At 43.2% G+C, this 14,596-nt stretch overlaps 1 protein-coding gene across 2 annotated transcripts in view; it reads right to left on the minus strand.

Moving 5' to 3' along the window:
* The window catches only part of LOC115187777 (oxysterol-binding protein-related protein 3), a 103,781-nt gene that overhangs the window by 4,903 nt on the left and 84,282 nt on the right, over positions 1–14,596 (minus strand). Inside the window, exons 9-11 of one of the 2 annotated variants that reach the window (XM_029746805.1) lie at positions 9,872–9,967; positions 9,427–9,592; positions 6,190–6,323 (exon numbers count right to left, since the gene is read on the minus strand). In XM_029746805.1, the coding sequence (XP_029602665.1) occupies positions 6,190–6,323; positions 9,427–9,592; positions 9,872–9,967 (396 nt within the window). Of the gene's footprint in view, positions 1–5,959; positions 6,324–9,426; positions 9,593–9,871; positions 9,968–14,596 lie in introns of those variants that run through there. The other variant, XM_029746803.1, reaches the window with a different exon arrangement.

Genomic DNA, 14,596 nt, shown 5'->3' on the forward strand with positions numbered 1-14,596 from the left:
CATTGTAGAATAATAGTGAAGACATTACAACTATGAAATATCACATATGGAATCATGTAGTAACCAAAATAGTGTTAAACAAATCAAAATAGATTTTATATTTCAGACTCTTCAAACTAGCCACCCTTGAATGAGTAGGTGTGTCCAAACTTTTGACTGGTACAATATATATTTTGCAGAGGCGTCAGAAAAACCACAAGAGATTTTTTTAGCCGATGAGTACTGGCCAGAGGGGCGTTGCTACGGCCACAGATGCAAGTGTTAACCATAAATACGTAATTACACTCTTAGGAAAAAAGGTGCTCTCTAGAACCTAAAATGTTTCTTCGGCTGTCCCCATAGGAGAACCCTTTAAAAAAAAAGTTTGGTTCCAGGTAGAACTCTTTTGGGTTCCATGAAGAACCCTTTCCACAGAAGGAATCATTAAGGTTACCTTATTGCTAAAAGTTTTAAGTAGCTGTTAGAGTTTTGAATCACTAACTGACTTGCCTAGTTAAATAAAGGTTACAAAATTCTGTTTATAGAGTAGTTGTAGAAGGTCAGAGATCATGCTTCTTGTTATTAAATGCTGTGCTTCTCATAGGGATTTAGATAAGGGCAGTGGAGGTATCTAATCCATGGTCCATTTTAGCTTATCATAATTGCTTGTGTGATTATTGATTTGTGATATTGACTGATATTGATGGATTGAGCTGGGATTTTATGCCTGTTTTGGGAATTTTGAATAAACTTGCTTTATTGTTCTGAAACCTGTGTCATCAAGGAGTCATACAAGTGCATGTCGTTTTTCTCTAGGTTTTAAATGGAAGCATCTGGTTTATTAGTCAATTGGGAATCTGAGTTACTGGAGTAAAGGGCCCTTGAGGCTAGACTAGTAGCACTGAGTGCATTGGGAAGGAGTCATAGGAGGGGTGATTCTGGGCGGAGTCAACACAGGAAATAGGGGCCTCTTATCGTATTGTGGTCTACGGTGGAAGCTCTGGCCTGGACGATCCTGAGAAGGCGCCAGGTGGAACGGGAGTGAGGCAGCATAAACACTAGGCTCTGAGGATAGCCCACTTTACTGTAGGGCCTTACTGTTGAGGTTGAGGAACAGTTCCTAGCTGTAAACTAGCTCAGTGGTAAGGCAGAGCGGCATCCGTCAGGTCTGGAGGATTAATAACAAGGAATAACTGATTGCTATAGGTAGACAGGTTCGAGTTGAGTTGTTAATCCTGTAGAGGTGGTATTTTAGCTTGACACAACGTTTCGTGGTCAATGAGACTGAGAGCTAGCTAGATAATCAACTGAGCTAGCAAACAATGTAACAAAAGTATAAATTCTTATTAGAAAAATACTTAATTAACAGGCTCTGCATTTCAGGAATCACAGTAGCAAGTACCCCTGGTGCACTGTTAAATTATTTTGCCATTTATTTTTTTAAGAAAACTCAGTTTTTGTCATAGACTTCAATGGCTTGAATGCGATTTGATTTCAACATGAGGTTGTCCAAGGAGTCGGGACTCGACGACAGTTGCCATCCATTGGAGCGATGTGGCTAACTGATGTGGCTAACTGATGTGGCTAACTGATGTGGCTAACTGATCTGGCTCATGATAGGCAGGGCAAAGCCATTTTGGTGATTTCTGGTATATAATCAAAATAAATACATCTCAGCAGTTTTTACCTGATTAAGCACAATACCATTGGAAATAAATACTGAAAGTCAATTTATAGTCGTAAAAATGACGTTGAACATGATGCTGTCGCTGCTTCCTGTTGACAAGACATTTTGATAAATAGCCCAGTCAAAACAGTTTTAACGTATCCAAATCAATAACCAATATGCAGAAACAGTTTGTGATATAATGAAAACCTAAACATAGAATGTACTATCTACCATACATGTGCAACAATAGTAATCAAATTACTGGTATATTTTATAAACTGCACCTTATAAACTGCACACACACCAAAAACCCTGTCGTTTTGACAAGTGGCAATAAATCCCTGATATCGATTAGGGGGAAATCAGGTTGTACGCGCTGTTGAAACTAACACAACTAAAGAAACACCTGGAATCTGGAGATATTTAGTACACCACTGGTTACAGAACGACCAGCAGAAGACAGTCAGCTACACTGATGCGGTTTGATTTGGGGGTCGTCAAAACGGAAAGAGAAACGCAACACTTATTTGTCAGTCACTCATATCGATATGACGTTGAAATCAATTGCGCGAGAGGGAGAGATGAGGTTGCACAAAAAACACAATCTGGGAATAATGTGTACATCACTGGTTAGAGGGCAATTTGTAGAAGATAGCTAGCTACATTTTGAAGTGTTGCATTTTGATGGGTGGGTTGCCAACGGGGTAAGTGTAACACAACCCTTGTTTTGGTTAATCCCTTCCATCGATATCACGCTGAAATCAATAGAACCAGGGGTGTAACGCTGTTTTAACTAACACTATTAAAGGCCACACGGACATTTGGAATAACCTATACATGGTTGACTAGATGAGAACTTGCATAAGGCTTATATCTATATTTTAGAATGCCGGATGTAGATTTTTTTGGAGGCAGCCATCACGAAAAAGGGAACAAACCACTTTTCAGTTAGTTAACTTAAAATGATACTTCTGGATTTTGGTAATGAAGCCCTTTATCTACTTCCCCAGAGTCAGGTCAACTCTTGGATAACCTTTTAATGTCTGCGTGCAGTTTAAAGGAAGTTGCTACTGTATAAAACCAAAGATATTGATCCATTTCAAGCAATCTGTCACGCCCTGGCCATAGAGAGAGTTTTGTTCTCTATTTTGGTTCGGCCAGGGTGTGACTAGGGTGGGCATTCTATGTTCCGTTTTCTATGTTTTGTGTATTTCGTTGTTTTGGCCGGGTATGGCTCTCAATCAGGGACAGCTGTCTATCGTTGTCTCTGATTGGGAGCCATACTTAGGTAGCCTTTTCCCACAGGGTGTTGTGGGTAGTTGTTTTCTGTCTTGTGTTTTTCACCTGACAGAGCTGTTGCGCTTTGTTCCACTTTGTTTTTGATTCAGTGTTCAGAACTAATAAACATGATGAACACGTACCACGCTGCACCTTGGTCCTCTCCTTGCAACAACCGTTACACAATCAATCTTATGTCATCGTGATGACTATAAACTTTTATACTAACATCAGCAATCTGAGGTAAAAAGGATGTGTAATTCCACTCAATTTTATGGGGTGAAAATGCAAGCGTGTGTAAGGTAGTAACACAAACTGTCCACATTAGAGAAATACACTGCTCAAAATAATAAAGGGAACACTAAAACAACACAATGTAACTCCAAGTCAATCACACTTCTGTGAAATCAAACTGTCCACTTAGGAAGCAACACTGATTGACAATACATTTCACATGCTGATGTGCAAATGGAATAGACAACAGGTGGAAATTATAGGCAATAAGCAAGACACCCCCAATAAAGGAGTGGTTCTGCAGGTGGAGACCACAGACCACTTCTCAGTTCCTATGCTTCCTGGCTGATGTTTTGGTCACTTTTGAATGCTGGCGGTGCTTTCACTCTAGTGGTAGCATGAGACGGAGTCTACAACCCACACAAGTGGCTCAGGTAGTGCAGCTCATCCAGGATGGCACATCAATGCAAGCTGTGGCAAGAAGGTTTGCTGTGTCTGTCAGCGTAGTGTCCAGAGCATGGAGGTGCTACCAGGAGACAGGCCAGTACATCAGGAGACGTGGAGGAGGCCGTAGGGGGGCAACAACCCAGCAGCAGGATCGCTACCTCCGCCTTTGTGCAAGGAGGAGCAGGAGGAGCACTGCCAGAGCCCTGCAAAATGACCTCCAGCAGGCCACAAATGTGCATGTGTCTGCTCAAACGGTCAGAAACAGACTCCATGAGGGTGGTATGAGGGCCCGACGTCCACAGATGGGGGTTGTGCTTACAGCCCTACACCGTGCAGGTCGTTTGGCATTTGCCAGAGAACTCCAAGATTGGCAAATTCGCCACTGGCGCCCTGTGCTCTTCACAGATGAAAGCAGGTTCACACTGAGCATGTGACAGACGTGACAGAGTCTGGAGACGCCGTGGAGAACGTTCTGCTGCCTGCAACATCCTCCAGCATGACCAGTTTGGCGGTGGGTGAGTCATGGTGTGGGGTGACATTTCTTTGGGGGGCCGCACAGCCCTCCATGTGCTCGCCAGAGGTAGCCTGACTGCCATTAGGTACCGAGATGAGATCCTCAGACCCCTTGTGAGACCATATGCTGGTGCGGTTGGCCCTGGGTTCCTCCTAATGCAAGACAATGCTAGACCTCATGTGGCTGGAGTGTGTCAGCAGTTCCTGCAAGAAGAAGGCATTGATGCTATGGATTGGTCCGCCCGTTCCCCAGACCTGAAACCAATTGAGCACATCAGGGACATCATGTCTCGCTCCATCCACCAACGCCACGTTGCACCACAGACTGTCTAGGAGTTGGTGGATGCTTTAGTCCAGGTCTGGGAGGAGATCCCTCAGGAGACCATCCGCCACCTCATCAGGAGCATGCCCAGGCGTTGTAGGGAGGTCATACAGGCACGTGGAGGCCACACACACTACTGAGCCTCATTTTGACTTGTTTTAAGGACATTACATCAAAGTTGGATCAGCCTCTAGTGTGGTTTTCCACTTTAATTTTGAGTGTGACTCCAAATCCAGACCTCCATGGGTTGATAAATTGGATTTCCATTGAATATTTTTGTGTGATTTTGTTGTCAGCACATTCAACTATGTAAAGAAAAAAGTATTTAATAAGATTATTTCTTTCATTCAGATCTAGGATGTGTTGTTTAAGTGTTCCCTTTATTTTTTTGAGCAGCATATATAATCATTTTACATGGCAAAATAATTCAACATGTCAACTTCAGATGATGATATATGTTGCCCACTCACAAACTATTGCAACAATGACATCTATTTCTCACTTATTTGACCATTTAGAGTTTAAAAATACTCTGAAACACAGTTTTACTGGAAGCTCTAGAACAGAGACTCCATAGAGTCTGTGTAGCAGCCTGATCGTTTGGCGGCCCTTCTAATATTTTCTAATGCCAGTTGAGTTGAATCCTGCTTTTACTTCCTACTCTTACGTCCTGCTTTGGTCCTATGGTACACTCGCAATGGCTGCCAGTCCACCCATTATGCCATCGCTGACTTGACTGGGGAACCCCGCTCTATTCATTCTATATCTATAGTAGCACATGCAGCCAGGAGCGGAGGAGAGGAGAGGAGGGAGGGAAGGCTGTAAAAGAAGGAGGGAAGGCTGGAAAGAGGGAGGGAAGGAGGAAGGGAAGGCTGTAAAAGAAGGAGGGAAGGATGGAAAGAAGGAGGGAAGGCTGTAAAAGAGGGAGGGAAGGAGGGAGGGAAGGATGGAAAGAGGGAGGGAAGAAGGGAGGAAAGGCTGTAAAAGAGGGAGGGAAAGAGGGAGGGAAGGCTGTAAAAGAGGGAGGGAAAGAGGGAGGGAAGGATGGAAAGAGGGAGGGAAAAAGGGAGGGAAGGCTGTAAAAGAGGGAGGGAAGGATGGAAAGAGGGAGGGAAGGAGGGAAGGAAGGAGGGAGGGAAGGCTGTAAAAGAGGGAGGGAAGGCTGTAAAAGAGGGAGGGAAAGAGGGAGGGAAGGATGGAAAGAGGGAGGGAAAGAGGGAGGAAAGGCTGTAAAAGAGGGAGGGAAAGAGGGAGGGAAGGCTGTAAAAGAGGGAGGGAAAGAGGGAGGGAAGGATGGAAAGAGGGAGGGAAAAAGGGAGGGAAGGCTGTAAAAGAGGGAGGGAAGGATGGAAAGAGGGAGGGAAGGAGGGAAGGAAGGAGGGAGGGAAGGCTGTAAAAGAGGGAGGGAAGGCTGTAAAAGAGGGAGGGAAAGAGGGAGGGAAGGCTGTAAAAGAGGGAGGGAAAGAGGGAGGGAAGGCTGTAAAAGAGGGAGGGAAGGAGGGAGGCTCTGACTACAGGACTGACTGTGAGACTGTGTGTGTTCAGGTGGGTACACACAGCCAGTAATCCCCCGTAACAGGCTTGTCAGCAGACACTGGTGTGGCGTCAGTATTCACCCTTGATAACTGGTGTGGGAGGACAGGCTACCAGGGTACAATAGCAAGTCAAAAGGAGAGACACGTCTATTCTCCCTGACTGAAGACCTACAGTGCCGTGACAGAGTGAGAGGAGTGGGAGGGGATCTTACCGAGGACAGAGCGTTCTTCAGACCCATAATCCCTGGGGAGGTAGGGGGGCATGTGTCTTGGTGGTCCAGCACCTGTTTTAACTTCTCCTTCTCAGAGGTGAGAGCGCTCAGGGCTGACTTCATGGTGGCATGCACTGAGAGAGAGAGAGAGAGAGAGAGAGAGAGAGAGAGAGAGAGAGAGAGAGAGAGAGCGAGTGATAAGGGGGCAGAGAGAGAGAGAGAGCGAAAGAGAGAGCGAGAAAGAGAGCGAAAGAGAGAGAGATAAAGATAATTAATCCTTTAACAACAATTAGTTAGGTTTCAATAATTCTGTGTAAGGCCTCAGAGGTTGTCTCCTCCATTAATAACTGAGAAGCTACAGTGTAGAAGTCTGGGGTTCCTGCTCAGCTGAGGGAGCATCTGATTGAGATCTTTTACCCCCTGAGTCTCAATCAGAGGTTATCACTGCCCTCCTGTCATTCACATCAACACTCTCTATCAGTTGTGTTTTGGCACAGATACACATAGAGTTTCTATTAGCATGCCAGAAGCCTGCTGCCCTATTGCACACTATGATTACACCACTGATGGCCTGCTGTAATAACTGCTAATGGAATGCTTCAGAGTCAATCAGCACCTCGCCGCCTCATCTCTGTTCAATGGGCTATTTTCATATTAGCATTTTTAGACAATGTTACTATGTTAATATGTAATTCAGGGAGATGAGTCGACAGCGTCCATTTCCTATTTTAGCCCAATTTAAATTGTCAACCTGACGATCTCTGAAGAATTGCATACGCTACATGGCCAAAAGTATGTGGACACCTGCTCGTCGAACATCTCATTCTACTGGGAAGGCTTTCCACTAGATGTTGGAACATTGCTGCGGGGACATGCTTCCATTCAGCCACAAGCGTATGTGGGCGTCCACATACTTTTGGCCATGTAGTGTATATAATGCTATTACACAAAATGCGAGGGGCGGCATACTAAATCAAAAACAAAGCGTCTCCTATTAAGATCTATTGGGTGTCCGTGACAGAGGACTTGTACATTCTCATGTCTGTTAAGTCTCTGTGTTGTTGGGTTTAGGACCCCAGGAAGACTAGCTGTCATCATGTCTGTTATGTCTCTGTGTTGTTGGGTTTAGGACCCCAGGAAGACTAGCTGTCATCATGTCTGTTACGTCTCTGTGCTGTTGGGTTTAGGACCCCAGGAAGACTAACTGTCATCATGTCTGTTATGTCTCTGTGTTGTTGGGTTTAGAACCCCAGGAAGACTAGCTGTCATCATGTCTGTTATGTCTCTGTGTTGTTGGGTTTAGAACCCCAGGAAGACTAGCTGTCCTCATGTCTGTTATGTCTCTGTGTTGTTGGGTTTAGAACCCCAGGAAGACTAGCTGTCATCATGTCTGTTATGTCTCTGTGTTGTTGGGTTTAGAACCCCAGGAAGACTAGCTGTCATCATGTCTGCTATGTCTCTGTGTTGTTGGGTTTAGGACCCCAGGAAGACTAGCTGTCATCATGTCTGTTATGTCTCTGTGTTGTTGGGTTTAGGACCCCAGGAAGACTAGCTGTCATCATGTCTGTTATGTCTCTGTGTTGTTGGGTTTAGAACCCCAGGAAGACTAGCTGTCATCATGTCTGTTATGTCTCTGTGTTGTTGGGTTTAGAACCCCAGGAAGACTAGCTGTCATCATGTCTGTTATGTCTCTGTGTTGTTGGGTTTAGGACCCCAGGAAGACTAGCTGTCATCATGTCTGTTATGTCTCTGTGTTGTTGGGTTTAGAACCCCAGGAAGACTAGCTGTCATCATGTCTGTTATGTCTCTGTCTTAGAACCCCAGGAAGACTAGCTGTCATCATGTCTGTTACGTCTCTGTGTTGTTGGGTTTAGGACCCCAGGAAGACTAGCTGTCCTCATGTCTGTTATGTCTCTGTGTTGTTGGGTTTAGGACCCCAGGAAGACTAACTGTCATCATGTCTGTTATGTCTCTGTGTTGTTGGGTTTAGGACCCCAGGAAGACTAGCTGTCATCATGTCTGTTATGTCTCTGTGTTGTTGGGTTTAGGACCCCAGGAAGACTAGCTGTCATCATGTCTGTTACGTCTCTGTGCTGTTGGGTTTAGGACCCCAGGAAGACTAACTGTCATCATGTCTGTTATGTCTCTGTGTTGTTGGGTTTAGAACCCCAGGAAGACTAGCTGTCATCATGTCTGTTATGTCTCTGTGTTGTTGGGTTTAGAACCCCAGGAAGACTAGCTGTCCTCATGTCTGTTATGTCTCTGTGTTGTTGGGTTTAGAACCCCAGGAAGACTAGCTGTCATCATGTCTGTTATGTCTCTGTGTTGTTGGGTTTAGAACCCCAGGAAGACTAGCTGTCATCATGTCTGTTATGTCTCTGTGTTGTTGGGTTTAGAACCCCAGGAAGACTAGCTGTCATCATGTCTGTTATGTCTCTGTGTTGTTGGGTTTAGGACCCCAGGAAGACTAGCTGTCATCATGTCTGTTATGTCTCTGTGTTGTTGGGTTTAGAACCCCAGGAAGACTAGCTGTCATCATGTCTGTTATGTCTCTGTGTTGTTGGGTTTAGAACCCCAGGAAGACTAGCTGTCATCATGTCTGTTATGTCTCTGTGTTGTTGGGTTTAGAACCCCAGGAAGACTAGCTGTCATCATGTCTGTTATGTCTCTGTCTTAGAACCCCAGGAAGACTAGCTGTCATCATGTCTGTTACGTCTCTGTGTTGTTGGGTTTAGGACCCCAGGAAGACTAGCTGTCCTCATGTCTGTTATGTCTCTGTGTTGTTGGGTTTAGGACCCCAGGAAGACTAACTGTCATCATGTCTGTTATGTCTCTGTGTTGTTGGGTTTAGGACCCCAGGAAGACTAGCTGTCATCATGTCTGTTATGTCTCTGTGTTGTTGGGTTTAGGACCCCAGGAAGACTAGCTGTCGTCATGGCATCAGCTAATGGGAATCCGAATAAAGATGACAGATGAAAGATGGTTGTTAGCGATGCTATCTCCTATTGGGAGCTATTGGTTGTTGGTGACAGAGAGAGTACTTCCGGTTGATAGCGACGCTATCTCATATTGGGAGCTATTGGTTGTTGGTGACAGAGAGAGTACTTCCGGTTGTTAGCGATGCTATCTCCTATTGGGAGCTATTGGTTGTTGGTAACAGAGAGAGTACTTCCGGTTGTTAGCGATGCTATCTCCTATTAGGAGCTATTGGTTGTTGGTAACAGAGAGAGTACTTACGGTTGTTAGCGACGCGGCAGAAGTCCTCCTGTAGTTTGGCTACGTCTATAGGAGAGTCCATATAGGGAGGTTCAGGGTAGGACTTCGCAGTCCCCAGGGCTGCAGTAGAGAGGTTGGGGTTGGAGGCGTGGAGACGGACGGAGCCAGATGAGATGCAACTGGGAACCTGGGATGGAACAGGAACAGGAAGCAGACAAACAGAAATGTATCTGCCATTTTCAAATAGTGGATGAACACACATTTTGATGCACAGAAGTTGCAAGTGAGGTTAAGTGAACTATCCATGAAACAAAGAACAGATACCCCCACACTGATGAATGTTCCCCCAGTTCCATCAAGCAACGTTTCGACCCGAAGGTCTCCGTCGGACTTAACCCACGTAAATGGGGTTTTTAAAAGGCAACTATTCAAACATTTCACCTGACTGGGTTTCCTTTTACAGTACCTGCAGTGTTGTTTTCACATCTTTGCCGTAGTTTTTAGAACCACGCCATTTCCTTGGGGGCCTTTTTTCCTTTTTGGGGGTGTCAAATGTAGAAGCCTGAATAGAATAAAATAGAATAAAATAGAAGAGAGAGAGAGAGAGAGAGAGAGAGAGAGAGAGAGAGAGAGAAAATGTTTATTTTAAGGAATGACAGATAGAGAAAACGATGTGTTCTATATTAAGCAGAGAACTGAAAAGATACAAGATAATTCAAAACAACTTCAGGGAAAGACAAGAGAAGACAAGGGAAGTCTTAAAATTCCTCCTGTCACTGAGTGCAGTGCTTTACGTCAGTAACTATCTATACGTCCTAAATGCCTCCCCATTCCCTATATAGTGAACTATTTTTGACCAGTGCACTATATAGGGAATAGGGTGCCATTTGGGATACAGTTAGTAAGTGCACTTCTACGTCAGTAACTATAAAAGTACAACTTGTTTCAGTAATACCTTCATCAACCTGGCATTCCTGAAGAATACTGCAAAGTAAATAAATGCCTTTCATTTGCAATGTGGAATCAGATGATTAAGGAGGACAAGCTTTAAACGCTGTATCTGGATGGAAGATAAACATGTCTGCTACATTTACATTTTAGTCATGAACTCTAGCAGACGCTCTTCTCCAGAGAGACTTACAGTCAGTGCAATCAACTAAGGTTAGTAGGAAAAAACAACCACACAGTTATTATAAGTAGCCTCTTCTTGGAAATAGCTGCTATCAATTGAATATGTAGCATGATGAAAAACATGTACGCAAAAGACTACCGTCATCAGTCTACAGACTAGTTTACTACTGTCATCATCCTACATCATCAGTCTACAGACTAGATTACTACTGTCATCACCCTACATCATCAGTCTACAGACAAGATTACTACTGTCATCACCCTACATCATCAGTCTACAGACTACTTACCACTGTCATCACCCTACATCATCAGTCTACAGACTACTTACCACTGTCATCACCCTACATCATCAGTCTACAGACTAGATTATTACCGTCATCACCCTACATCATCAGTCTACAGACTAGATTATTACCGTCATCACCCTACATCATAATACTACAGACTAGATTACTACTGTCATCACCCTACATCATCAGTCTACAGACCACATTACTACCATCATCACCTTACATCATCAGTCTACAGACTAGATTACTACTGTCATCACCCTACATCATCAGTCTACAGACTAGATTACTACTGTACTAGATTACTACCATCATCACCCTACACCATCAGTTTACAGACAACTTACTACTGTCATCACCCTTCATCATCAGTCTACAGACTAGATTACTACCGTCATCACCCTACACCATCAGTCTACAGACAACTTACTAATGTCATCACCCTACATCATCAGTCTACAGACTAGAATATTACCGTCATCACCCTACATCATCAGTCTACAGACTAGATTACTACTGTCATCAACCTACATCATCAGTCTACAGACTAGATTATTACCATCATCACCCTACATCATAATACTACAGACTAGATTACTACTGTCATCACCCTACATCATCAGTCTACAGACTAGATTACTACTGTCATCACCCTACATCATCACTCTACAGACTAAATTACTACTGTCATCAACCTACATCATCAGTCTACAGACTAGATTACTACCGTCATCACCCTACACCATCAGTCTACAGACTACTTACTACTGTCATCACTCTACATCATAATACTACAGACTAGATTACTACTGTCATCAGCCTACACCATCAGTCTACAGACTAGATTACTACTGTCATCACCCTACACCATCAGTCTACAGACTAGATTATTACCGTCATCACCCTACATCATAATACTACAGACTAGATTATTACCGTCATCACCCTACATAATAATACTACAGACTAGATTACTACTGTCATCACCCTACACCATCAGTCTACAGACTAGATTATTACCGTCATCACCCTACATCATAATACTACAGACTAGATTATTACCGTCATCAACCTACATAATAATACTACAGACTAGATTACTACTGTCATCAGCCTACACCATCAGTCTACAGACTAGATTACTACTGTCATCACCCTACACCATGAGTCTACAGACTAGATTACTACTGACATCAGCCTACACCATCAGACTACAAACTAGATTACTACCGTCATCACACTATATTATCAGTCTACAGACTAGATTACTACTGTTATCAACCCTATATTATCAGTCTACAGACTAGATTACTACCGTCATCACACTATATTATCAGTCTACAGACTAGATTACTACCCTCATCAACCCTATATTATCAGTCTACAGACTAGATTACTACTGTTATTAACCCTATATTATCAGTCTACAGACTAGATTACTACTGTTATCAACGCTATATTATCAGTCTACAGACTAGATTACTACTGTCATCAACCCTATATTATCAGTCTACAGACTAGATTACTACCATCATCGACCCTATATTATCAGTCTACAGACTAGATTACTACTGTTATCAACCCTATATTATCAGTCTACAGACTAGATTACTACCGTCATCACACTATATTATCAGTCTACAGACTAGATTACTACTGTCATCAACCCTATATTATCAGTCTACAGACTAGATTACTACCATCATCGACCCTATATTATCAGTCTACAGACTAGATTACTACTGTCATCAACCCCATATTATCAGTCTACAGACTAGATTACTACCATCATCAACCCCTATATTATCAGTCTACAGACTAGATTACTACCCTCATCAACCCTATATTATCAGTCTACAGACTAGATTACTACTGTCATCACCCCTATATTATCAGTCTACAGACTAGATTACTACCCTCATCAACCCTATATTATCAGTCTACAGACTAGATTACTACTGTTATCAACCCTATATTATCAGTCTACAGACTAGATTACTACTGTCATCAACCCTATATTATCAGTCTACAGACTAGATTACTACTGTTATCAACACTATATTATCAGTCTACAGACTAGATTACTACCCTCATCAACCCTATATTATCAGTCTACAGACTAGATTACTACTGTCATCAACCCTATATTATCAGTCTACAGACTAGATTACTACTGTTATCAACACTATATTATCAGTCTACAGACTAGATTACTACCCTCATCAACCCTATATTATCAGTCTACAGACTAGATTACTACTGTCATCAACCCTATATTATCAGTCTACAGACTAGATTACTACTGTCATCAACCCTATATTATCAGTCTACAGACTAGATTACTACTGTCATCAACCCCATATTATCAGTCTACAGACTAGATTACTACCGTCATCTACCCTATATTATCAGTCTACAGACTAGATTACTACTGTCACCAACCCTATATTATCAGTCTACAGACTAGATTACTACTGTCATCAACCCTATATTATCAGTCTACAGACTAGATTACTACTGTTATCAACCCTATATTATCAGTCTACAGACTAAATTACTACCCTCATCAACCCTATATTATCAGTCTACAGACTAAATTACTACCGTCATCGGTCTACAGACTAGATTAAAGTTGAAGTTGTTACTGAGTTGTATAACATGGTGTGATATACAGTGAATATACCAAACATTAGGAACACCTTATATTGAGGTGCACCCTGTTTGGCCCTCAGAACAGTCTCAATTCATCAGGACATGGACTCTGCAAGGTGTCTAAAGCGTTCCACAGGGATGTTGGCCCATGTTGACTCCAATGCTTCCCACAGTTGTGTCAAGTTGGCTGAATGTCTTTGTGTGGTGGAATATTCTTGATTCACACAGGAAACTGTTGAGCATGAAAAACCCAGCAGTGTTGCAGTTCTTGACACAATCTGGTGCACCTGACACCTACCACCATTCCCCGTTCAAAGGCACTTAAGGCTTAAAAATCCTTCTTTAACATGTCTCCTCCCCTTCATTTACACTGATTGAAGTGGATTTAACAAGTGACATCAATAAGGGATCATAGCTTTCACCAATGTTTTGTATACTCAGTGTATATCCCACCATGTTAGACAACTGAGTAGCAATGAATATACAACATCGCCTTGTCCAACAAATCTGGTTCCTGCTGGGTCATGCTGATGGCAGAGTCAGGATTTGGCGTAAGCAGCAGGAGTCCATGGACCCATCCTGCCTGATGTCAACGATACAGGCTGCTGGCGGTGGTGTAATGGTGTGGGGAATGTTTTCCTGACACACCTTAGGTCCCTTGATACCAACTGATCAATGTTTGAAAGCCACAGCGTCTCTGAACATCTCTGAACATTGTTGCTGACCCGGTGCACCACTTCATGGCTACAGGGGGGTCCGACCCAGTACTAGATGGGAGTACCTAATAAATGTATAGACATACAGCATATGATCTGTCAGGCCAGATGGATAGTGATGACTAAAGCCTGGTTTAGGGTTGGGTGGTATCCACATTTTCATACCGCTATACAATTTCTGTACCGTACCAGGGTTTACGGTATTAATGGAAGTGCACACAAGGGGTCAATGTCAAAAAACGATTTAGTCAACAGGGAACTTGATCCAGGAGGGGATTGAATGTCTCTGCTGTAACCAAGAAGCTTGATCTGGACATCTAGCCACTTAGCTAGCAAGTTAGCAAACCAAATAAACAGCTGGAACCCTGGATATAATTCATTAGACACATCTTAGACGTC

Source organism: Salmo trutta, unplaced genomic scaffold, assembly GCF_901001165.1.
Source record: "Salmo trutta unplaced genomic scaffold, fSalTru1.1, whole genome shotgun sequence".
Lineage (NCBI taxonomy): Eukaryota > Metazoa > Chordata > Actinopteri > Salmoniformes > Salmonidae > Salmo > Salmo trutta.